Here is a 24,468-nt window from a genome sequence, read left to right as displayed (position 1 = left end):
GGTGAATAAAAGGCTTTTTAAAAATTATCAGAACTGGCCGGGCATGGTGGCTCACGCCTGTAATCCTAGCACTCTGGGAGGCCGAGACGGGAGGATTGCTCAAGGTCAGGAGTTTGAGACCAGCCTGAGCAAGAGCGAGACCCCATCTCTACTAAAAATAGAAAGAAATTAGCCAAACAACTAAAAATAGAAAAAATTAGCTGGGCATGGTGGCACATGCCTGTAGTCCAAGCTACTCGGGAGGCTGAGGCAGGAGGATCGCTTGAGCCCAGGAGTTTGAGGTTGCTGTGAGCTAAGCTGATGCCACGGCACTCACTCTAGCCCGGGCAACAGAGTGAGACTCTGTCTCAAAAAAAAAAAAAAAAAAAAAATCAGAACTAAAATTCAACATGAAAAGAACATGTTCCAGTGGCCCTTGTCGGAGCCCAGGGAGTCTGCAGCCAAGGTGCCCTAAGCTGGCCATCTCTGCAGTCCCCACTGACAGACCAGGCTGTGCCATACAAATGAATACCCTGTGTAGGCTATCCTGAGCTAACCCTCCTATTTTTGCCGTTTTTGCTGAAAGTAATTATTGTTGACGTGTTTATTTAATTCAGGACTGCCAGCCAGACTTTTAAAGCAAAAGGCCAGTCAGCATGAAGCACCTAGCATACTGGGTCTCTGAAGTAAGTGTTAAATAATAAAAATTACCCTGCTGTGCTATCCAGCTGCACTGTTGGCTGCCAGCCCTCCTCTGGGAGACGCCCTCCACCCAGCCTTGGAGGAGAAGCCCCTGCCAGGCCTATGAAGTCTGGCACAGTGAGAGGCCAGACCTCACAAAGGCCTCGGGGCTTACTACAAATAAATCGTGCACCCTGAGTCAGGGAGGTCCTTCCAACTGGCCCGACTGGCTGCCCCTCTCCAAGAACAATCAGGGCTTGGGTGGGCAAACAGGAAGCCCCTTGAGGGCTCATCACTGTGGCTCTCATATTCCCACCACTATGTGGGTGCCTGATGCCTGACCAAGCCCAGCTCCTGGGGCATCTTCCTCCCTGAACTGGGCAGGAAAACCTGAGCCCACCCGAGTCTTCCTTCACAGCCCTCTAGGGGGATTAGATTATGGCATCTTCCTCCCAAAACATATGGGAAAAGTCGACCTGCTGCAGGACCACTTTTTAAGAAGATGCTAAAGTTGAGAACTTGGAAAAAAAGACAACCGATGGTATGTGAAGTTGTGTGCCTGCCTGTGACAAACTCTCAGCCTTCTGGGTGATGCAGATCCTCGGGGGCAGGTAGTACAGTGGTTGTCGGGAGATTTGCTTTGGAAGTGGCAGAATGGTTAGCAGTTTTCAGAGTAAGAGGTTATAAAAGGTAAATAACTTTTTCCTGCAGTGCCTCTGGCAGAGGTTTCTGGTTTTTCCTCATCCGTGGCTGGGAGGGTGGGCTGGGGCACAGAGGAGCCCCCTTCAGGTAGAGCAGTTTATTTTTTGTGAAGCGGACACTGCTGATTTCAAAATTTTGCAGCTAATCTGGAACATATTTTTCTTTCCTATTTTTGTTTTTTTTTTCCTGCGGGTTTGTGTAAGCCCAGTCATATTCGGTCCTCACCAGGGCAGCAGGCGGGCGGCGGGATCGCAAAGGTGGGCAGGGTGGGGGGTCCCGGGGGGCCGAGTCTAGGTCGATGAAGTCTCGGAGCCTTGGGCGCAGACTGATCCCTCGTTCAGCGACTCCCTCGTGCATTCTGTTACTCAGCCACTCGCCGCTTCGCTGAGCACGTGTGTGTGTCGCTCTGGGCGCCGCAGGGCGGAAGCGAGCGGAACCGTTCTCGCCCCTTCGTGGAGCGTGGGTGCCAGTCGGCGGCACCGGCAATAAGGGGGACACACCTGCCACGCAGGTCCTCAGGGACGTCGGGGAGATCAGGCGTCCCGCTGCGTCCGGGCCGCCGGCAAGATCGTCCCGACTGTCGCAACCCAGGGCCGCTTTCCGACGTGCGTTGCTAGGGACTCCCGCCCGCGGTTTCCAAGGCCTGTGGCGAAGGGCGGAGTATCGCGAGGACCCCCGAGACTTCGCGCGGGATCGCCCGGCGGTTGCCGGGAGACGGCGCCGTCTCCGCCGGGCGGGCTAGTCGGGAGGCCGGGCGCGGCCGGGCCAGTCCGCGGGCGCCATGGTGAGGAGAGTGGGCAGCGGAGCCCGGGGGCCGCGCCCGGGTCCTGGGGCGCCCGGGCCCGCCACCCCTGCGCGCGCGGCGACCCCGAGACGGCGGGGCCTTGTGTACCCCCGAGCTCCGGGGCCTCCTGCGCCGGGAGAGCCCCGGGCGGGGCGGCCTGGGCGGCCGGGGTCCCCTGGAGCCGCGCACGCTGAGACCGCAGGGGGGAGGCCCGGAGCGCGGGGTCCCGGAACGGAGCCCTCGGTGCACCCGGGGAGTGGCCGTGGGGGAGCTCGGCGTGCCCCGGGCCCGGCCTGCGGGCGCTCGGAGCTGAGAGACCCGGCTCTCCGGGATCCTGGGCTCACGGGCGCGGTCGCAGAATCCCCGGCACGGGGCCCAGGGTGCGCGGTCGCAGGACAGGGAACCTGGGGCTAAGGGATTTCCATCCTGGAATGGGAGACTCGGTGTGTCGCATCCTCGGGACCCGGGGTTTCCCCTCACCGGGGCTCTGGGGTACACAAGGGTCTGCACGGAGAGGTGCGGGTGGGGGCTACCCTAGGGTCTCCGGCAGGGAGAGACGGGGTTATGCCAGGGTGGCGGGAGCGCCCCTACACCGAGCGCGTCCTCGAGGGACAGGAAGCACAGCTGCCTTGCAGAGCCTGGAGGGAGTCGGGCCCGTCCTGAGAGGGGCAGGTGGGACTTGCTGCCTCGTCCGGTGTCATGGGGCCTCCCCCCCCTCAATGATGCAAGTGTCAGTAACTCGGTTGCTAGGCAGGTGTCAGCTGGTAGGGAGGACGCGTCCCCGTGGGAGAGCCCCACCAGGGCCCTGCAGCCGGCCGTGAACACCCCAACTGCTGAACCTTCCTCCGCGGCCTTCAGGGTCCTCCAGTGAGGCGGCCTTCTTGGAGCAGAGGGATTAGAAAGAGCAGTACGTTAGGAGTCAAGATTTAAGCGGATGGGTCTTTTGAAAACCCACTGGGGAAAAAACCCACCAGAATACTTCTACTTATCACTGGCTTGTGGGAATATGGGCGATTTTTCATTTTTCTCCTCAATGTTTACATGCTAAAATTTCCACGTAACATATGTAATCATAAAAATATTCCAGACACATGTGGATATGTAAAAGCATGGGCTGGAGAGTTGGACATGGCAAAGTCAGAAGGAAATTCACTACCTACTTCAGTGGCCTGTGGGAAGGGAGGAGGGTAGAAGGTTCTCTCTCTCCACCTTGTCAAAGTTGCCAAAACCAGGCATGACATGGTGCCGGTTCTGTCCGGTAACCCACTTACAGAGCACCTACGGCAGCTGCTGCCTGCCCAGGCTTCTCTGAAGGGGTTTCTATCTGGAAGAAAGGAAGCCTCAAATTATCACAAGTGATCATTGCTATGGAGACATTTCTCCCTACAGTTATTGAATGGTTTCTTATAGGTCTTCCCGTGGCAGTTACCAAGCATTGTAGCCACCATGGTAACGTTGGCAGGGTGGTATTGGGGTTCCTTTTGCTTTTGAGCCCCACTAAATTTTGTATCCCCACCAAAGAGTCTGCCATATACCAAGGAGTGAGTGCGTTTGGAATGGGTTCCCCCTCTCTTATTTTTAGGAGAAAATGTTCTCTTTTGATTTTTTTAAATTAAAAAAAATTTTTTTTCCTTTCTCCCTTTGATCTATTGATACAAAATGTTCTCTTTTGCAAAGGAAGATTTCTCATTCGTGCCTCTCCAAATGTCTTAACATGGTGGGTATGTGTGGTGCCGGGTGGGAGCACTCAGGGCAGGGTGAGGCGCTCCAGGTGAGTGCTCCCGTTGGGGGCATGAGACAGCAGTAGGGAGAGAGGTTCTAGAACAAACACTCCTTTGCCAAATGCCCCCAGGGGCCAATCAGAGCCAGCCAGGAAGTAGAAGCCATGAGTGTTTCTCTGACCCAATCATCTCTTTAACCAAAGGCACCCAAAAAGAAAGGGAAGAAAGGCAAAGCCAAAGGCACCCCGATTGTTGATGGGCTGGCTCCAGAGGACATGAGCAAGGAGCAGGTAAGCAGGGCCGGCTGGTGCCCGGTCCCGGGTTGGGGTGGGGGGGACACTGTTCCAAGGTGTCTTCGAGAACCTCTCACGCCTGCTCTGGCTGTCCCATCCCCACTCGGCGTGGGTCCACCAGTTCCGTCCAAACCAGAGCACCCCCCCCTTCCTGCTCCACAGTTCCCATCAGCTCCAGAGGTTCCAGGTGCGAAAAGGTGGAGTAAAGAGCTGTTTAATAGGGTGGCAGGAATTCGGAAGGAAATGCTTTTCTGACATAAAAACTATTCTTGATTTTCTGTATTCCCTTTTAATCTTACCCTTTTATGTACCTGATGTTTATAGAGCTCTGGTTTTTTTTTTTTGGTTTTTTTGTTTTTTTTTGAGACAGAGTCTCACTCTGTTGCCCAGGCTAGAGTGCCACCACATCAGCCTAGCTCACAGCAACCTCCAACTCCTGGGCTCAAGCGATCCTCCTGCCTCAGCCTCCCGAGGAGCTGGGACTACAGGCATGCGCCACCATGCCCAGCTAATTTTTTATACATATATATTTTTAGCTGTCCATATAATTTCTTTCTGTTTTTAGTAGAGACGGGGTCTCACTCTTGCTCAGGCTGGTCTCGAACTCCTGAGCTCAAATGATCTGCCCGCCTCGGCCTCCCAGAGTGTTGGGATTACAGGCGTGATTTATAGAGCTCTTATCATAGTACATACCTATGTAGCATTTCTCTTTTATTTCATTTACCATTAAACATAGCAAAAGAAAAGGGTTTTTTTGTGTTGTTTTTTTTTTAAGTCACAGAAAAGAAGGCAGAAGGAGAAATTTTTAAAAGGAACATGATTTATCTAAAATCATATCTCAATCTGATTAATCACTCATTGTTTTTGACAAAACTTCTGACAAGGAGTAACAGTATCAGGGCTGCCTTTTTCTTGTTGCCTGTGCTTATTTTGGGGAGGGGTGATGTCTTTATAGGTTCTTTGTAGGAATTATTTTAAGTCCCTTGTTCATTTTGATGTAGTTAAGGGTTAGAGAACATAATTAGATAATTACAATGTTAAAAGACTCCTAAAAACCGCATTCTGTGGTAGGCATGGGGCACCCTCTGGCCTCCACCCTGAGGGATGGCTGTGCCTTGAACCTCTGACCCAGGACCTGAGGGCTCTGTGTCAACTTGTCTGTTAGTGTTATTCAACCTTACTTTCTTTTGATAGTTTTAAGATAAAAAATAAATATGAAGGAGACTAAAAGAGTCACATGAGCTGAAGTTGGAGCTGGTCACAGGCCTTTGAACAGTGGTAAAGAATGGCTTTATTTTGCACGCAGGAAAACCATTGGCAGTTCAAGCCATGGCTTAGCAGGTTGGAGGTGGGATTGAATTTCCCTTTTGGAAAGACTGTTGGCGCTCCTGGGTGGAGAACGGATTGAACATCACATTGCCCTGCCCTTTGAGCTATTTCTCATCTCCCAGTTTAGTTCCCACCCCTGTGAAGACAGAACGTTGACATTGCAGTGGCCGTAATACTGCGCAGTGTAGGGCGTGGGGCCCCGGCCTGCACCGGTACACGTGAGGCAGACTCAGAAGCCTTCGGGGCGCAGGCAGGGCAGTCGGGATGAGTAACCTGGAGACTTGCGCCGCACCTCGGAGGACAGCTGCAGTCGTTGCATCCCGGTGCCGGAGGGTTTCTGATTTTTCAAGAGAAGATAGAAATCTGGATATTTATAGGAAACCTCAGTATTGGGTGATGGCAAAATCTAACACCATGTGAGCAAACAGAGCAGGTAGGAGCCTGGTTTAGACTGAGTGACACTAAAGGTCTTTGACATGAAGACATTTGTCATTTTGCTGAGGCACTAGTCAAATTCTGGGATGCTGTGCCGCCGTCATGGCGACCAAACCCCCACCCAGCAGCCTCTCCTCAGCCCCCCCCCCCCCCGCTCCCCTCTGGTTGGCTGGTGTCTGTCTCCCTCTCGAAGTGAGAAATGCGGTTTCCCCGTGGAGACTGTGGTTTTGAGAGAGAAAAAACTGCAGTAGGTGGCCTGGGGCTGTGCCCAAAAGGTAACTGATTCTTAAGGGAAATGAGATCCCAAGAAAGGTAGAAGCCTGTCCTACTTTTTTTTCACTTTTTAACCTATTTGCAGATTTGCAGTTGGCTCTGGACCAAATCCTCTTCAGGGATAGGAATCTACCGGTTTTGTGTATTTTTTGTTTAATATTATATCTGTAAAGGTGAACTTTTCTTCATTTAAGGTTATTTTGTGAACATGTTTACATAGTGCTATCATTTTCATATGTATTTTTTGGGCCATGTAATATTTTTTCTAATTGATATATTCTAATTTTTCAACCACTTCTCTATTTAAAATTGTCTTAGGTCATTTCCTTTTTTTTTTTTTTTTGAGACAGAATCTCGCTTTGTTGTTCCAGCCTACAGTACAGAGCCGTGAGCATAGCTCACTGCAACCTTGAACTCCTGGGCTCAATCCTCCTGCCTCAGCCTCCCAAGTAGCTGGGACTACAGGCTCGCGCCACCGTGCCTGGCTGATTGTTTCTATTGTTAGTAGAGGTGGGGTCTCCCAATTGCACAGACTGGTTTTGAGCTCCTGACCTCAAGTGATCCTCCCGCCTCAGCCTCCCAGAATGCTGGGATTACGGGCGTGATTCCACACCTGGCCTTAGATCATTTCTCTAAATTTTTTTTTTTTTCTTTTTTGCTGTTGTAATAATGGTGTGACTAATATCTGAGCAAAAATCTGTTGTGTTTCTTTTGAGAAATTTCTTTAGTATGAATTCCCAGGAATGGATGAAAGGATAATAATTCTTTCATGATTATTGGCCAAATGCAAGGGAATGCTGCCGTTTGTCAGGTATATCCTGTCCTTGGAGCCTTCCTAACCTTTTACTTTTAGCTCTTTTTCTTTTTCTTTCTTTTTTTTTTTTTTCTTTTTTTACTTTTTTCTTTTTTTCTTTTCTGCATATATCCTTGGTAATAATCTTTTTCTTTCTTGCCTTTGCTGTGGACGGGCCCCTGCCTCCCCTGACGTGTTGCGTGCGGCCAGGTGGAGGAACATGTCAGCCGCATCCGGGAGGAGCTGGACCGCGAGCGGGAGGAGCGCAACTACTTCCAGCTGGAGCGGGACAAGATTCACACCTTCTGGGAGATCACGCGGAGGCAGCTGGAGGAGAAGAAGGCCGAGCTGCGGAACAAAGACCGGGAGATGGAGGAGGCTGAGGAGAGGCACCAGGTGGAGATCAAGGTGAGTGGGGCTGCCCGCCTGTGTCCTCTGGTGCAGCCCGCAGCAGCGAAGGCGCTGGGCCGCGTGGTGGTGTGGGGGTGGGACATTCTCGCTCCTTGCTTTGGGGGTCGCAGCCCTTCATGTCCTTTACGTTGGGAACCTGAAGGTGTTTTCTATACAAGAGGCCGAGGGAGAGACACTCCATCCCTCCGGTGGCAGGAGAGACCCTGCAGGTCCCGAGTGTTTGAAATGCAGCCTCCGCTGTGGGAGGCGCACAGGCCCTGGGGGCAGGGTGGCCGGTCTGCAACCCAGCTGGGCCGCCCGACATCCCCAGTGAGCCGGGGTGCCTCCCCTCCCAGCCTTGGTGTCCGACCCTGTGCCCCGGGTGAGCAGGTGTGTGCAGGTGAGCAGGTGTGCAGTGGGCAGGTGTGAGCAGGTGGGAGCAGATGTGTGCAGGTAAGCAGGTATGTGGTGGGCAGGTGTGAGTAGGTGTGTGCAGGTGGGCAGATATGAGGTGGGCAGGCGTGAGCAGGTGTGTGCAGGTGAGCAGATATGCAGTGGGCAGGTGTGAGCAGGCGGGTGCAGCTGAGCAGATGGGCTTCCCCTACCCTGCAGGTGTACAAGCAGAAGGTGAAGCACCTGCTGTATGAGCACCAGAACAACCTGACAGAGATGAAGGCTGAGGGCACCGTGGTCATGAAGCTGGCACAGAAGGAGCACCGTGCGCAGGAGGGTGTGCTGCGCAAGGACGTGCGGGCGCTGAAGGTGGAGCTGAAGGAGCAGGAGCTGGCCAACGAGGTGGTGGTGAAGAACCTGCGGCTGGTAGGTATGAGGGCCGGCGCCCAGGGTCGGCTGGCTGCTGAGGACAGCCTGTTGCTCAGACAGAGTCTCACTGTCTCACCCAGGTGGAGTGCAGTGACGTCATCGTAGCTCACTGCAGCCTCCAACTCCTGGGCTCAAGCGATCCTCTCGTCTCAGCCTCCAGAGTAGCTGGGACTATAGGTGTGAACCACCACTTCTGGCTAATTTTTTCTATTTTTAGTAGCGATGGGGGTCTCACTCTTGCTCACTGCCTGAACTTCTGATTATTCAACAGCAACTGGGAATTCATATTTTGCAGTAAAAATTCCTGCATTTTGCAATTTGTTAAAATATTTTAAAAAATGCATCCAAGCAAACCCCGTTTTGGGTCAAGAGCGGAATTCTGTCTTGACCTGAGCAACAAATTGATTTCCCCAAAGGAAAATCCATCTCAGCATCTTTCTTCCTGTGCTGTTGACACCCGACACCCAGATACTTTTCCTAGGGGATAGTGTCAGGTGCATTTAGAAGGACACAAACCGACTGTGGCAGCCCTGGCAGGCCCATGAGTATCTGGTTGGGGGTTTCCAGGTAGAGATTGAAACTCCCTTGCTGAGTGCTTAGGTGCCAGGCCCTGATCCGGTCTCTTGCACAGTGCCTGCCGGAGTGGGGTTGATGGTCTAGAAAGAGACAACAGGTAACGCAGAAGACAAACTGAATGTGTCAGGTATACACAGCATGTCTGGTGGGGGGAGACATAGGAAGAGCCACGTGGGGAAGGCTGGGCTGCCGGGAGTGGTTGAGGGTGCAGTTTTCTACACGGGTTCTGGGAATGCCGCAGTGAGAAGGTAACATTCGGGCAGAAGTCAGAAGGAGGTATGTGACCAGGCTGGGAAGACCAGCCCAGGGGACGGCATGGGTGAGCGGCCAGGGAGCAAGGAGTGAGAAGGCTGGGGGAGACATTCACATCTTGGCCTCGAACGCCATGGTGAGGACTGGGGCTTTGACCTCGGGTGAGCCCAGGTGCCCTCTGAGACCTTGGGCAGAGGAAGGAAGTGTCGGACTCTAGTTTCCAAAGGTACTTTCTGGCTGCTGGGTTGAACAGACGAAGCAGCCTGGAAGCAGCCCAGCCTCAACTGAATCTGGAAAAACTCAGTGACATTGTAGACTCTGTAGCAAACCATGAGGGGGCTGAAGTCCTGGGCTCCACAGTTGTCTGATCTTTCTGGAGAAGCACAGAGTGGCCGGTTCCGGATGAATTCAGTGATACGAGGCTGCTTCCCTGGGCCTGGACGTGGTATTGTTACACGACCCGAGGTCTCTGGGTAAAAGTACTGCTCCACAATAATTTCAAAGTTTTATCCAAATTTTAACGTATGGTTGTTTATTGAGGTAATTGTAAGCAACAGTGAGGTGGGCGAGGAGCTACGTAAGGCACCTGGGGACCCACAGCTCTCCAGCCGTGGGCGAGCCGGCCAGGCAGCTGGGCCACGTTCAGTGCTCACACCTCTCAAGCTCAGACGGGACTTTTGCTGAGGGAAGTGGGTCGGGAGATGTAGAGGTTCCCAAAACCGTGTTATGCTAAGCACGTTCTGTAAACCTGGAGGTGAGGGGAGCCCAGCAACTGGCAGTACAGCCAGGATCTATCCGGCTGGAATTTCGTGGCAGTGAGGAATGGTGTCAGCCCGGGCAGCGGGCTCTCTGTGCCTGGCTGTCCAGTGACGGTCCGCTTTGCCTTCACAGAAGCACACCGAGGAGATCACCAGGATGCGCAACGACTTTGAGAGGCAAGTGCGAGGTCAGTGTTCCACAGGCACCGCGAGGAGGATGGCGCTGGGGACGCCCTCCCGTCAGAAAGTAACCGGCCTGCAGAGCTTGTTAGTTCAGGGCACACACACTAGACTAGAGCGGCCCAAGCATGCCAAGGGAAGGGACGTGGGAGTTTCCAGTGCCGGCGGACAGACCCACTCAGTCCCAGAATGACTTATTTCCATGTGAGTCTGGGAGGCTGTGATTGCCACACGTTCCCACTCCGGGCTAAAATCAGTAGGGAACAGCCGGTGGTAGTTATTCGGGGCAGCGTTCTTAGAATAGTCTCCTCCACGACTCCAGGCCGGAGCAGGCTCCACTTGCGAAGTCGGTCTGGTTTACTGCTAAAGCCCCGGAGTCGGCTGGGTGACCCAGGGCCAGTGCCTCCGCTGCCACCCAGCTGCTGGGAGCCCCGGTGCGGGGACTGGCTAGCGGTGCGTGTCCCTAGCAGGGGCAGGCTGTGTGTGCTGAATATGTCGTCTGGGCAGAGACGCCTCCACCTCACCTGTCCTGCTCTCTGGTACAGCTTGTGTGCACGGCCTTGGTTCTGACCTGTGTGTTCTGGGCCCTGCTCACAGGTTCTGTCTGTTGTGGCCACAGGGCCAGCTGTTCTTCCTCTGCTGAGCTGCTGTGTGTGCTGCTGCCTTTTAGAAATCGAGGCCAAGTATGACAAGAAGATGAAGATGCTCAGGGACGAGCTCGACCTGCGGAGGAAGACCGAGATCCACGAGGTGGAGGAGCGGAAGAACGGCCAGATCAACTCGCTGATGCGGCGGCACGAGGAGGCCTTCACCGACATCAAGAACTACTACAACGACATCACCCTCAACAACCTGGCCCTCATCAACTCCCTCAAGGTGCTGCACGTGGGGTGGGCCGGGGACACCCAGGCTGCCTGTGCTGCGACGTGGGGTCTGGACCCCAGCTCTGAGCCCCGCCATACCCAGCACCCCCACCTGACGGTGTCCCGCCACTGTCCTGCACTGAAATGTGCAAATTACGTGGCCTGTCTGCTCCTGTAACTGGAAACAGTCCCGACATCTCGGCCCTGTAGTGCTGGGGGGGACAGAGTGAAGCGCGCCGCGACCTGTCAGTAAAGCGCAGGTAGACGTGCAGCAAGGGCTGCGACGTGGCCGCAGGGCCGCCGGACTGGACGGTGTCACTGCTGGATGCTCGCAGTGACAGGGTTTCCCACAGTGGAGACAGCCCTCGCTGGAACCCTGCACTAAGTGTCGTTTCTCGGTGCACGGAAGCTGCGTTCCCAGAAAGGCCAGAATCAGTTGAAAGTGCAGAGATGTCCTGGTGGTCCGCGGAACGGGTCTGGGTCCTCCGTGTGCGCGGCCGGCAGGACTCGTCTGTGGGCAGGACGCGCCCAGCCCCGGCCTCGCAGGCCGCAGCCCCCCGGGCCCTGCCCACCGAGCGCCCCCGTGCCCGTGCCCGCAGGAGCAGATGGAGGACATGCGGAAGAAGGAGGACCGCCTGGAGAGGGAGATGGCCGAGGTGTCCATGCAGAACAAGCGCCTGGCAGACCCTCTCCAGAAGGCTCGGGACGAGATGAGCGAGATGCAGAAGCAGCTGGGGAACTACGAGAGAGACAGGCAGATCCTGGTCGTGAGTGCCCTGGGGGCCGCCTCCCTCCTTGCCGTGTGCTCGCTGGGCTCAGGACAGAGGGGACATCGAGGGGACATCGGGCACTTGAGGCCCCCCGCAGGGCTCAGCCCTCGGGGCAGGAAGGGAGAGTCGCAATCTCTTTCTTTGACTGTGGTCCTCCTGGGGAACGTAGAGGTGGTGGGTGTGTCGGGGACGAGGCCCTGACCTTCCGCTGTGTCCCCCGGGCCTGCCTTGCTGGGGCTCAGCTGTGTCTTTGAGCCAGGTCTTCTGGGCAATTATTTCTGGCCTTGCTGTCCCCCGGGAGCAGGAGCCTGTGTTCCCTGGACGCGGGGAATCCTGAGTGCTCCCTCTCCCCGTGTCCTCCCCAGTGCACGAAAGCACGTTTGAAAGTGACCGAGAAAGAGCTGAGAGACCTGCAGTGGGAGCACGAGGTGCTGGAGCAGCGGTTCCTCAGGGTGAGCGGGGACGCTGCCGCCGGGGAGGGCTCTCCTTGCCGCCGGGGCCGTGGCCAGCTCTGGCAGGTGTGGACACCCCGGCCAGGCTCTGGATGGAGAAGCTGGAGTTGCTATTCCCTGTCGCATCTGTGAGGCGAAACCCGGCGGCCCGTTCCGTAGCGAGCTTGCTGGCGGGCACCGGGTCACACACTCTGTCCCCGCAGAAACTCACCTCTCGAAACACGTGGAGGAGGCCTGGCCCCTGGCAGCGACTATCTTTTCACTTACGTGTGTGTTTCTAAGCATTAACGTGTTACACTCTTACGGTGAAAAGTCGCGGAAGCCTCCAGTGTGTGAGTGTTGCAGAAAGGAGCGTCTCCCTGCTGCCCAGCGCTGGTCCTCCGCAGGGCGACAGTCTCGCGAGCCGCCCCCAGGTTTCTTCCTGCGTGCTCCAGGGTGGCCGTGGCTTTGTGCTCTGCAGCAATGGGATCTGCCAGGAGCACGACGTGCTTCTCCGTCTCAGCGTGTCAGGCTGCACGTGGGAAGGGCCTCACCCTCCTCAGCAGCGTGGTCACTGCATCACGGAACGGTCCGTCCCTGGCTTCGCGGGTTCCCCTTGCTCAACGCTTGGTCTCTGGCCTTTTGCTGTTCCGAGCTTTGCTGCTTCAGTCATCCTTGTAAATTCATCTTCGTGCAGCCGAGTGAGATCTCTTTTTTGGAAAGTCAGTTCCGAGCAGTGGGTTGTGGGTCTGAGGGGTCTGTGCTCGGGATTCTGATAGTCTGCCCCAGGGCTGTCGGGACTTGTGCTCCTGCCAGAGTGTCTGAAGGGCCAGTCGCGTCCGCAGCGGCTCTGACGGCTCCAAACCTTCGCTGTGACTGGGCCGAAAACGTCTCACTTAAGGTGCGTTTCCGAGAGTCCCGGTGAGTGGTGGAGGTGCTTGGGCCTGTCTCTGTCCTCGAAGACACCCTCCCTCCTCTGCGCAGATTCCAGGATGTGGCCCAGGGCTGGTGCCTGCACACGGGGCGCTTGGGGCTTCGTCTGTGCTGCGTGTGCTGTGCTCTCGTCTCACCTCGTCGAAATCCATGAGCACGGACCGAAATGGGGGGACCGGCCGCGTCTCCCCCAGGGCAGGCTCCTCGCAACACCCCCTCGGTGTCTCAGATCCAGACTTGCTTTCAGACACGCAGGGCCCCGCAGGCCATGGGTGCTGGGCTCTGCCAGCTGTCAGCTGTGGCCCTGCACAGACGGCCCGAGCCAGGGAGACTTGGGTCCCGTGGTGTGAGGCGGGGACCCTCTTCTCCCACCTGTTGGCTCTGAGGTGGGCACTAGTGGGACGGGAGAGCAGAGATGTGCCTGGTTGGGGCCCGTGTCCTTCGCCACATTTTCCTCCCTTTGAACGTGGTTCCTGATGCGGTGTCAGTTCTTAGAGAACCGAGAGCTCAAATTTGTCAGCAAAACACAGAGACCAGAGGCCGTTTTAATCACATCTGTGAACAGGGAGCTGGACGTAAGCAAATCGGTGGAGTTCTGCCCAACAGGTAGAAAGGACAGGTGTGTGGGATGCTTCGGAGGGTGCTCCGGGATCCACCGTATCGCAGGGTGTGCTGTGAAGAAAGCTGCAGTGTTTCAGTGTGGTCTTACTCTCTTCCAAACCGTAATAAATATTGTCACATGTGTAGAGAACATTCTGGAAGGAGTCACACCAGATGTTCACAATGGTGGCTTCTAGGAATTAGGGTGAAGGGGGGTCACTTTTTACCCTTCAGCAAAGTCTAGATTTTTGCAATGCAAGTTAACAAGCAGAAGAGTCGGACGACAGAGTAGGTTTTACTCGCTGGCGGGCAGCGGGCCCCAGGGCTGTGCTTGGGCCTGGCGTTGGGGGGGGCAGGCACCCCGACAGCACGCGGGACGCCGGGGCCTGGGGCTGGCGGAGGGAGTGGATCCTCCCGGGGCCCCACCCTGCAGATGCCGCTGGAGTTCAGGGCCCCGGACCTGGGGGGGCAGCCAGGGACAGGCGGCGTCCACAGCCCTAACCCGGGGCAAGGCCGGCCTCGACCCAGCTGTGCAGCAGCTGTCAGGGGAGCTGCCCCAGCCCCTCCCGGGACACCCTGTGGCTCCCTGAAGCGCCTTCCCGGGAGGAGGGCTCCCGCCATGTGTCCTCCTGGGCCTCCCTGTGTGGAGACCTGCACACAGGGGCCGGGTGCGGGCCCGATGGCAGGGGACCCTTCCGTGGAAGCAGCATGTTGCAGGCAGGGCAGAGCTGGGCGGTGGCTCCTCCCCGGCCTCAGCACCCACCCAGCGCCCCCGGCAGGTGCAGCAGGAGCGCGACGAGCTGTACCGGAAGTTCACCTCGGCCATCCAGGAGGTGCAGCAGAAGACGGGCTTCAAGAACCTGGTGCTGGAGCGCAAGCTGCAGGCGCTGAGCGCCGCCGTGGAGAAGAGGGAGGTGCAGTTCAACGAGGTGCTGGCGGCTTCCAACCTGGACCCCTCTGCGCTGACGCTGGTGTCCCGCAAGCTCGAGGTAGGGCCCGGTCCCAGCCTGTGGCGGACGCGTCAGCTCTGCACGGTTCTCCCTGGCCGGGCAGCCACGGGGGGCGCTGAGGGGGGCCGCAGGCACATGCGCCTCTCGGCTGTCTGCACGCGCAGCTTCCTCTCTTCAGTTTTGCTCGAGTCTCTCTGGGGTCTTCCCGGGCTCCTCCGTAAACTTGTGGCCCCTCCGGTTCCCCAACCTGGCTCATGGGAGCACAGCAGGCGCGAGTCGTCCAAGCACAGCTCGGGGGGCCTTGGGGGTGGAAAGGCCGCTTCCGGAACCGCTTCCGGGCCTGAGCTCAGTGGTCGGACGACCGGCCCAGACGTGGGCCTAGGGGACGGCCGCGTCTCCTGAGCTCTCAGCCCAGGGCGCTGCCCCGTCCTGGGACGGAGACAGCACGGGGAGCCCCCGAGGTGTGCTGGTTTAGGACAGACAGTTACGACCGGGAGAGTGTAGGGCCGGGCGAGCCTGAGGGCCCTGACCCAGCGTTTGTGGGTGCCAGGAGACGTGGGGTCTGAGAGAGCCCAGAACATTCCGTCTTCTGTTTCCACCATTGTTTATGTTGGTTCTCTGTTGGGGCATCCTGGCGTCGGGGACAACAGCAGATAGAGCAGGTGAGGCCTCGGCTCCCACGCTCGGCCGGAGAGTCAGGGGCCTGGAGCCTCTGACAGCAGCTCAGAGGTGGCTGCTTACTGTGTGCCAAACCTCTGGAGCTGGGCCCGGTCCCTCCGCTCCCTGGGCCTGGTTGGGGGGCGTCAGAGGAGGAACAGAAGATGCAGGATTGGGGGGTTTTGGCTGACACTGGACTCCCAGCCAGTGGGGGTGACTGAGAGCTCTCAGGCCTGTGGCTCCCTCGGGGCCCTGGGTACGGACAGCACACGGCCTGCACCCAGCTGCCACCCCTGTGTTGGGACAGTTGGTCCTGAAGCCTCCACCAGCAGGCCCAGGGCAGCGAGGCCGGCTTGGCCCAGACACGGAGCCTTCCGGGGCCGCAGGGCACCTGTCTCCGCCGCTCGAGCCGGACTCACCCCGCAGAGCAGCAGACGCCTGGGCTGTAGGCTTGAGGCTTCCACAACCGTCTATAGAAGTTATTTTTCATCCTGAGAAGTAAATCAAGCAGCATTTCTAAGGTGACTGGCCGGCACGCAGTTCAGCAGAACGTAAATGCCGCCTCACCACCGACTCCAGGCGCGGCGGATCGGCTGCCGTCACATCAGTCACCTCGTGTCTCAGACACTCCCGCCGGGCTCTTTCCTCCGCCCAGCCACCTGCCCGCACGGCCCCCTGTCTTCCACGAGACCCGAGCAGCGAGCCCTCGCGGAGCTGTCCTGTGGGTCCCGGGTGTTGGGGTGCAGGGCTGAGGCTGAGGGGGCTGTTCTGAAAGGCTGGTCAGCTGTGCCTGAGTTTAGGGCCAGCTGGGAACCGTGGAAGGTTCTGGGCAGGGAGGACTGGATCAGAGAGAGCCCGATCGTTCCGCCACACAGGGCTGGAGGGGGCTGGAGGGGGCTGGAGGGGGCGGGTGCAGGGTGGCAGAGAACAGAGCGTTCAAGAGCCCTTAGGAGGCCGCGTCAGCAGGATTTGTCGCTGATTGAGGAGGGGATGGCAGGGCTGAGATGACGACATGTCCCCGCTTGTGGCCGGGGCACTGACGGGGGAGCAGCGGGGCCCGGCCCAGGGGGCGGCAATGCCCGTGGGACCCTGGCTTGCCCGGGATAGGCCGGCTCTGGGGGCCTGCAGTAGTGAAGCCACCTGGGAGGGGCCTCGTCTGGGACTGGAGGCTCATCCTCGTCTGCCCAGCGTGGGGCGCCGTCCCGGGCAGGGCGGGTGCCCGTGAGCACAGGCAGCCCAGCGGGGCGTTCCCGCCTCCTGGAGAGGGCTGGCTGGCTCAGCGCAGACCAGCCCCGCTGCTGCCAGGCCACCATCGTGAGGGTGAGAACAACGGTGGCCACGACGGTCACTGCCGTGGGCCGAGCCGCCAGGGTCCCCTTGGCACTCGGCGTGGGTCACGGCTGTGAGAGGGGGGTCACGGCCCCCCACGAGAGGACGGGGAAAGTGCCTGTCATGGGGGAGCGGCAGAGGGCTCGCAGGGCCTGTGCCCAGGCTGGGCGGGTGGGGCTGGGGAGGCTTCTCAGCACCGTGGCCAGGGGGCAGCAGATGGCTCTAGTGCCAGGCCGGGCCCCGCAGTGCCCCTCAGACGGGAGCCTTGGACGCCTCTCCCTGTGGCCGGACCCGCATCTGGGTGGGGCCGACTCTGCTGACGTCTTAAAAGGCACAGAATTGTTTTCTGCTAAAAGAAAATAGGGGGCTGGGTGCGGTGGTCTGCAGTCCTAGCACTTTGGGAGGCTGAGGCAGGAGGATCGTTTGAGCCCAGGAGTTGGAGGCTGCAAGAAGCTGTGATGGTGCCGCTGCCCTCTAGCCTGGGCCACAGAGCGAGAGCCTGTCTCAAAAAAAAAAAAAGGATAATACCCTCGCCTAGTTGAAGAAATTTAAATAACTGGGTGTGCGCGCCCGGCCTGCCCTCGCCCACCTTCACTTCTCGCGGGTCTCGGCGGCGTCATGGAGACACAGGCACGGCCGGTGCGCCCTGCGTTTCTCCCTTTCTCCTTCCGTCTCCTCTGGACCCTCGGAGACCTTCTCCTGCCCACACGCCCCGTGTGGAGGTGCACGTGGTCCAGCGGGCTGCCACTCCCTGGACTTCTGAGGGCCCCCGAGAGCCCCCAGGTCAGCACCCACCCGTCCGCTCTCTCCTCAGGACGTTCTGGAATCCAAGAACAGCACCATCAAGGACCTGCAGTATGAGCTGGCCCGGGTCTGCAAGGTACGGACGCGCCCCTGCCCCGCCTCAGGGCTGTCCCTACGCCAGCGCCCCCCGGGTGCCGCCTCCAGGACACCTGCGTCCACCTCATACCTCGCCTGACAGGGCAGGTGTCACTGTCCCACGCGGCTTGTCACGTGCTCTGGGGCACCTCGCTGCTGCCCAGGCCACGACTCTCCTGGGATTGATGGGGGGTGACCTGGACCCTCCGCAGGCAGCTGCCGCCCCTGGGTGAAGATGCAGAGTGGTGGGTGGGGTGGAGCGTGTTGTGCCCCCCAGGGCGGGAGGCCGTGGTGGACCTGAATGAGAAACGCCCGGCCGGGAGCCAGAGCCTACCCAGAACCCAGTTTTGCTCCGAGTCCCTTCCCCTGCCTCAGTCTCCCCGCTTGTGAAAGAGGAATAGTGAGCGCATGTCCCCGTGGTGGCCTGCCTGAGTCAACACGCTTGGCACTGGGTCTGAGCAGGCAGCGGACGGACGCTGGCGTTGTTCCTCCCGCCCGGCGGCTCCCCGCCCGCGCCCGGGACCCTCCCCTCCCCTCCCCTCCCCTCCCCCCGTCCCCACCCGGACCCCTCCCCGGCCCCGCCCTGACCCCGGCCCCGCCCGGGCCCCTCCCCTCCCCCGTCCCCACCCGGGCTCCTCCCCGACCCCGCCCCTCCCCTCCTCGACCCCGCCCCTCCCCTCCTCGACCCCGCCCCATCCCCACCCGGGCCCCTCCCCTCCCCGGCCCCATCCCTGGCCCCTGCCCCGGCCCTCCCTGACCCCATCCCGCCTGGCCCTCTGCGAGGCTGAACCCGCACTTGTCCCCCAGGGCCCCGGCTCAGGGACCCTCTCTCCTCCCTGACGCCACCCCTGTCCCCTCACAGGCCCACAACGACCTGCTGCGCACGTACGAGGCGAAGCTGCTGGCCTTCGGGGTCCCCCTGGACAACGTGGGCTTCAAGCCCTTGGAGACAGCCGTGATCGGGCAGACACTGGGCCAGGGCCCTGCGGGACTCGTGGGCACCCCGACGTAGCCCACCCCCCACTCCACCCCACCCCCACCCCCCGCCAGGGGCTGAGGCCTGCAGAGCCAGCCTGGGGCCACGCTCCAGATGACACACCAAGGACAGCAAGTTTATGTTTTTTAGATTTTATCATCAGCAAATGAAGGCTTTTCACATTTCCTTGCTGTCCTCCTGCTGTGTCTCTGGAGGCACAGCCGTGGCACCTCCACGCAGGGCGCCCAGTCCGTGCCACGGCTGCCCCCTCCGAGTCCTGCCTCCCGCCAGTCAGCAGCACCTTCTCTGAGGACCCCGTGCTCACGTTCTGCCACCCGCGCGTCCCTCTTGACCCGTGAACACAACAGCTTTGCAGGTGCCGCCATGGACTTTATTGACACCCAGGTACAGCCGCCCACTGGGACCCTCAGGGGCCCAGAGCTGTCGTCAGGAAGCGGGTGACACTGCTGCCCCCCAGTGAGCCCGAAGCCCACTCTGGTGAGAGCTGAGTAGCAGCGCAGCCGGAGAGCGGGAAGGAGCAGGCGGCCTCCCTGGTGCCAGGCTTGGCTCTAGCTCCCTCGGTAGGTGGTGTAGGACCACGGGCTCAGCAGCAAAGGCACGTGGAACTTCTGGGTCTCGTTTGTGACGGTGAAAACAACCTTAGAGACAGAGAGAGGCGCCCGAGAGGATAAGAGGCCTGAGGTTCGAGAGCTGTCTGGCCTGAACCCTCCCAGGGAAAAGTCGGCAGCCCAGACTGTGGGGCTGGAGTCAAGGGAGGAGCAGAGACTCCCCCAGGGTGGAGAACTGGAAACTTCCTGAGGGCTGAGGGTGGGGGTGAATCCTCCCCACTGGAGGGACAGCTCCTGGGAGCCCCCGGGCTGCTCAGGGTCCCCACAACCCAGGTAGGTCCAATGCTTTGGTGGCAGCTCCAGGTGAAGGGGAGGCGGAGAGGTTAGGCCCGTGAGCTGGCGTCTGGGCTCTGATGCCAGCCGCTGTCTATCAAGCGGGGATGAGTCACCCTCAGCCTGGCCTGGCCTCCCCACAAAGCCTGACCCAGGGGCAGGTCAGGGACTGGCGTGTCCTCATAAACCATGACAACACCCGGACACCTTTCTGGAGTTCACCTGCCTGTCCCCGCCCTGGGCAGGGCCTGGCCAGCAGGACCCGGCCTGGGGGTCACCGTGGGTCACTGCCCTGCCCGTGCACCTCACCTCCACATATGGGTAGAAGCTCTCCTGTCCCCTCCTCCTCCAGTAGGCCTCTGTGTCGAAGGAGAGCTTGTAGGTGCCGGCCTTCATCTGGGCCTGGGTCAGGAGCCCGGGGCAGCGGCCGTCGGGGTCTGTGTAGCTGGGGAGAGGCTGGGGCTGCAGAGATGGGGGTGAGGAGCCACCCCCACCCCAGCGCCCCAGACGCTTCCCACAGCCCCACTCAGACTTGGCGAGCAGGCGCACAGTGGGGCTGTGTTCGACGCCTGCGGTTCTGGAGCAGCCCTGGGCCCCACTGCGCTGTCTTTTTAGGAAATCACAACACAGAGAAGCAAAAAGGGGGAAAATCTACCATCGTCTACCCCGTGAGCAAGAACCACTTTATATCTGGCATATATTTTTCTAGATTTTCTTCTATGCATATTTATTTACAAACTTTAAAAAAATCATAAAATGGATTATACTATTCTTGCTGTTCCATAACTTGTGTTTTTCATTTAGTGTTTTGTGTGTGGTTCTCTGGCTCAGCAACTGTTCCACACCCTCACCCACGGGTGGCCTGTATCCACGGGCACGGAGGGGGGACCCCTCGTCGGGCGCCGAAGGCCGGGGCTTTGCTCACAGGCACCCCCAGGAAAACCTCCCGTTCGCTGTTCTGCAAAGTCGCCGAGGTGAGAAAGAGCACAGCGTGTGGGGCTGGGGGCTGGGGTTGGGTCTGCGTGACTCCACGGGGTTCCCGCCCAACACAGCACACCCGGCGCCTCTGCCTTCGTGAGGGCTGGGCGGCCACAGCCACACGCCCTGGCTGCAGGAGACAGACGGCCAGAGGGCGCCGGGCCCCTTCAGGTTGGAGGGTCTGGGAACCCGCCCACAGGGCCCACCCAGGGGCCACAGTGCCCTGGCCTGGGCGACACCCTTCCCGAGGCACAGCCTGTGCCACCGCGAGTGCCCCCACCAAGCCACAGTGCCTGACAGGTCTGGCATCTGTGACAGGGACCACAGGTGTGTGGAGAACAGGAAGAGCAAAGTGCTCAGCGTGGATTCCTCCTCAGGCCTTAACTCACCCAGCCCTGGCACGGCTGTCAGGGAGGGGCAGACACCTGCGCCCACCCCAAGCAGGCCGGGGGTGTGCGGCTGGAGGAAGTGAGTGACAGCTCACGCTGTCCCACGACTGCACACACCAGATGGGACAGCTGCCCTCATCACGAGGAAACAGGCTCAGAGAGAAGGGAGGTGCCAGGTGTGAACCCTGAGGCCGAGGGGACAGTGGGCAGCGGTCAGCCCTGCCCTTCGTCCTCGCTGCCCCGATCCTTGGCTGTCTGGGATCAGTCTCAGGATGGGACCCTTCCGGAAGGATCCCACCCTGCCCCAGGCCCTCTCTCCTACCTTGTCCTGAGCTCGGTCCACTGCTGGCCATGGTCCTCCAGTCGGTACAGACGGAGGCAGAGGCCCTGGGCCGGGAGCCCGGTGGCCGTGTCCAGGACGTGCGTGGTCAGCAAGCTGCTGGCTGCCTCCATGACACTGCGCTGGGCCACACAGAGGGGCAGGCGTGAGCTCCCGGGTGCTGTGCCCACCCAGCCAGCCCTGCGTCCACACCAGCTGCAACGTGGGCAAACAGGACAGAGTCCTCTCATCCAGACTGCCCGGGGACATAAACAGGACAGAGTCCTCTCATCCAGACTGCCCGGGGACAGGCTGGGGCCACGCTGCTGGAATTGCTGAGTCAGCACGATGAGGCAACAAGTTCCTAAAAACTGACCCGTGTCCCCCCCTCCCCACTGGGGACGCCGACTCTCCCCATCACCCACCCCCTCAGTTCCAGCCGGTTGGTGCTGGGGCCTGCGGTGCCCAGAGGGGTCCCCTTTTTCTCGCGCAACCGGGCTCTCTCCTCCACAACCCTGGTTCATGGGCCCTCGGAGGTCGGCCCCCCGGGCAGGCCAGGGGACAGGAACCCTGCGGGCCTATGCCTGTCCCCAAACCTCCAGCTTTCGGGGTTAGGGGGGCCAGGTGTCGCTGGAGCGTCAGTAGCCGCCGGGCCGCCCCGGGAGCTCCTGCCCGCCTAGCCGGGGCTGCTCGACGCCCGGGGGGCGGACGCCGGGGGGGCGGGGCGGACGCGGGGGGGCGGGGCGGACGCGGGGGGGCGGGGCGGACGCCGGGGGGCGGGGCGGACGCCGGGGGGCGGGGCGGACGCCGGGGGGCGGGGCGGACGCCGGGGGGCGGGGCGGACGCCGGGGGGCGGGGCGGACGCCGGGGGGCGGGGCGGACGCCGGGGGGCGGGGCGGACGCCTGGGGGGTCGCTCTTCCCCGGCGCGCGAGAGCGCGTCCCACCGGACCGGCGGGGACCGCCCTTCAGCCCCTCTGGCGCCCCCGGCGGGGGACCCATCTGTGTCCGCCAGGAGGACCCCAGCAGGCTTTGCCCAAGCGCCGGCCAGGTGAGTGACGGGGTCGCACAGACCTCAGGGGGCCGCGAAGGCTCCTCCGGGCCGGAAGTGGAGTCGCGGGGACCTGCGGAGGGGGGCGGGGGGCTGGGGACCTGTGGGAGCGGGGACGTCCGCGCGGCGGGGAGGGGACATTGGGGGGCGGGGCGGGCAGGTCCAGGGAGACCAGCCCAGGTGCGGGGCGCTTGGGCCCATCTCTCAGTGGGTGGCTGAGAGACGGGCTGGGTTTTGGTAGAAAATTCTCTGCGGGGCAAGGACGGTTTTCCGATGCTGACAGCCCCGACACGCCATGTGACCTTGCCTCGGTTTCTTCATCTGTAAAATGGGAGCAGTAACTCCTAAGGTTGTTGATGTGGTTCCGCAGGTTAAGGGGATGCTCTCTGAGCTGTCGTTCTCGGGCTTTCGCTGCCTGTCCCCTGCGTACCGTCCTCTGCCCTCCCCCCACCCCCTCGGGTACGCTGGGTAGAAGGTGGGTGCTCTGCAGAACGTGAGAAAACCAGTGCCAGAGCTGTGTGCGCTGGCGTGAACCCGTCGTTATATTAAAGTTACGTAGCGTAGACAACAAAATTAGGATATATGTTGTATAATATATAAATAACATAAGGGAATTCCATATTTGAAATCTGGAAAGCTCTACACCGCAATGCTGGTTTGCCGGTTGTCTTGCTCTGGGATATGCAAGCTGCTTTCTTCTTGCCAAGTTACATTCTCGGGTCATGTGACAGTGAGCGTGGGTTATCTGCAGGCTAAGGATCGGGCCTCTCCGAGGCACGGGAGACCCTCTCAGCCAAGCTCCAGGGTGCTCTGGTTACAACCAGCAAACACCCAGCTGGGATCTAACTGTCGATGACATTTGGGGCGGCTTCTGTTAATAGGAGACAACTCCAAAGACAGGCTCCCACCTGTTATGGCAGACACCCATGGGTGCCAGAGACCAGAAACAAGCAGACCGGCCCCCCTGGGAGCCAGTTAAATAAATGAGCTCAGTCACACACCAGGGTGCTCTGTGGCCCTTTGAAAAGAATGGGGTGCATTTGTGCCTAAGATGAGGAGCGGTCTCCCGGAACAGCAACTGGTGACAAGGCACAAAACCGCATGTGAAAAGGGGGAAGGCTTGTAAATTGATATATAACTCTGGCTGTATTACAAAGGTAGCTCACTTAATCCTCACAGCAACCTCTAGATGTGTGCATTATCATCACCATCTGATATTTTCTGATAGGGTACATGAAACCAACGCCAGTGACCGGCTCCCCAGATAAAGGGTTATGGATGGAGGACACTTATTTTCACTCTGTAACCTTTTGTACTTGTAGACTTTCTAACATGGGTTTGTATCACTTTTTCAAAAGTCTCAAATGTTATAAGTAAACTGACAAAACAACAATCAAAGCTTTTTATAGCGGTGCCCATTAACTGTCCCCTTGTCCAGAGAGCTGAAACTCTGGGAGGGGGACCTGGTGGCTTGGGGAGGACGCGGGGGCCAGCAGAGGTCCTCAGACTTCCCCCTGGGCCTCTCCAGGGCTGTTCCCACAGGCAGCCACCTAGAGCGTGAGCAACTGCAGGGTCCTGCTTCCGGGGGGACTTGGCCTTCTCTGAACACCAGGGTCAACACTGGGGCATCGTGTGCTCTGGAAACTTGCCCAATAAGATGATCAGGCCCTTATGGCATTTTCAGGCAAATTTGAAAAAGCTGCCTAATTCTCAAGATCCTCATCTGCCACAAAATTCTCATAATAAAATCCAAATAGTCCATCTTTGGATTCAAACAAAGTTATAATAAAATACAAAAACAGGCCGGGCGCGGTGGCTCATGCCTGTAATCCTAGCACTCTGGGAGGCCGAGGCGGGAGGATCGTTTGAGCTCAGGAGTTTGAGACCAGCCTGAGCAAGAGCGAGACCTGACTCTACTAAAAAAAAAAAAAAAAAAAAAAAAAAAGTAGAAAGAAATTAGCTGGACAACTAAAAATATGTAGAAAAAATTAGCCGGGCATGGTGGCGCATGCCTGTAGTCCCAGCTATTTGGGAGGCTGAGGCAGGAGGATCACTTGAGCCCAGGAGTTTGAGGTTACTGTGAGCTAGGCTGATGCCATGGCACTCCAGCCCGGGCAACAGAGTGAGCCTCTGTCTCAAAAAAAAAAAAAAAGCGAAAACATTTCAAAATAAAGGTGCCTGCCGTGTGAGGTCTGAGATATATAGTTATGACAAAAAGTGCAGTGCACAACCTGAACACCTGTACGTAGTATTTGCCATTCCCTGTGACAAGAGGGACACCCAGCCTGGGAGGCCCCTGGAAGGCCTGAGTGTTTGGTGAAAGATCCTGGTGACCCATACTTATGGCCTGAGGCTCTGGTCCCCTCTGGTAGGTAGAACGGCACAGGTCTAGGACTGGAAAGGCTGTGAGAGGTCAGGAGAGGGTCGCCGTAAGGAAGAGCAAGACAGAGGAGATGAGACTCCTGGGACCTGCGT

At 58.9% G+C, this 24,468-nt stretch overlaps 2 protein-coding genes across 3 annotated transcripts; one reads left to right on the top strand and one right to left on the bottom strand.

Annotated features, from left to right (window-relative positions):
• The first annotated feature begins 2,118 nt into the window (after positions 1-2,118).
• On the top strand, positions 2,119-18,412 carry GAS8 (growth arrest specific 8). Its single transcript, XM_069464780.1, has 11 exons — positions 2,119-2,146; positions 4,071-4,157; positions 7,201-7,398; positions 7,993-8,199; positions 9,922-9,976; positions 10,639-10,844; positions 11,431-11,598; positions 11,967-12,053; positions 14,345-14,554; positions 17,316-17,381; positions 18,243-18,412. Exons 1-11 carry the CDS (start codon positions 2,144-2,146, stop codon positions 18,390-18,392), a joined length of 1,437 nt encoding a protein of 478 aa, XP_069320881.1. The 5' UTR covers positions 2,119-2,143; the 3' UTR covers positions 18,393-18,412.
• A 445-nt stretch (positions 18,413-18,857) lies between these two features.
• LOC138379640 (5-hydroxyisourate hydrolase-like) lies at positions 18,858-21,609 on the bottom strand. 2 transcript variants are annotated; one of them, XM_069464782.1, is made up of 4 exons: positions 21,370-21,609; positions 20,948-21,087; positions 19,568-19,703; positions 18,858-19,015 (listed from the first exon to the last, which is right to left on the bottom strand). In XM_069464782.1, exons 1-4 carry the CDS (start codon positions 21,466-21,468, stop codon positions 18,926-18,928), a joined length of 465 nt encoding a protein of 154 aa, XP_069320883.1. In that variant the 5' UTR covers positions 21,469-21,609; the 3' UTR covers positions 18,858-18,925. The 2 variants fall into 2 exon arrangements, with proteins under 2 accessions (XP_069320883.1, XP_069320882.1); XM_069464781.1 differs by lacking the exon at positions 21,370-21,609 and having other exon boundaries at positions 19,568-19,720; positions 20,948-21,349.
• Between the last annotated feature and the right edge of the window lie 2,859 nt (positions 21,610-24,468).

Source organism: Eulemur rufifrons, unplaced genomic scaffold (genome assembly GCF_041146395.1).
Source record: "Eulemur rufifrons isolate Redbay unplaced genomic scaffold, OSU_ERuf_1 scaffold_107, whole genome shotgun sequence".
In the NCBI taxonomy this organism is placed as follows: domain Eukaryota; kingdom Metazoa; phylum Chordata; class Mammalia; order Primates; family Lemuridae; genus Eulemur; species Eulemur rufifrons.
This window is presented reverse-complemented; position numbering and strand designations above follow the sequence as displayed.

Coding starts and splice junctions, on each gene's coding strand:
- LOC138379640 (XM_069464781.1), bottom strand. CDS start 21,214: ATGTCCCCGGGCAGTCTGGATGAGAGGACTCTGTCCTGTTTGCCCACG. Junction 19,721..20,947: donor TGGACCGAGCTCAGGACAAG/GTAGGAGAGAGG, acceptor CCATCTCTGCAG/CCCCAGCCTCTCCCCAGCTA. Junction 19,016..19,567: donor GCTTCTACCCATATGTGGAG/GTGAGGTGCACG, acceptor TCTGTCTCTAAG/GTTGTTTTCACCGTCACAAA.
- GAS8 (XM_069464780.1), top strand. Junction 4,158..7,200: donor AGGACATGAGCAAGGAGCAG/GTAAGCAGGGCC, acceptor GCGTGCGGCCAG/GTGGAGGAACATGTCAGCCG. Junction 9,977..10,638: donor CTTTGAGAGGCAAGTGCGAG/GTCAGTGTTCCA, acceptor GCTGCCTTTTAG/AAATCGAGGCCAAGTATGAC.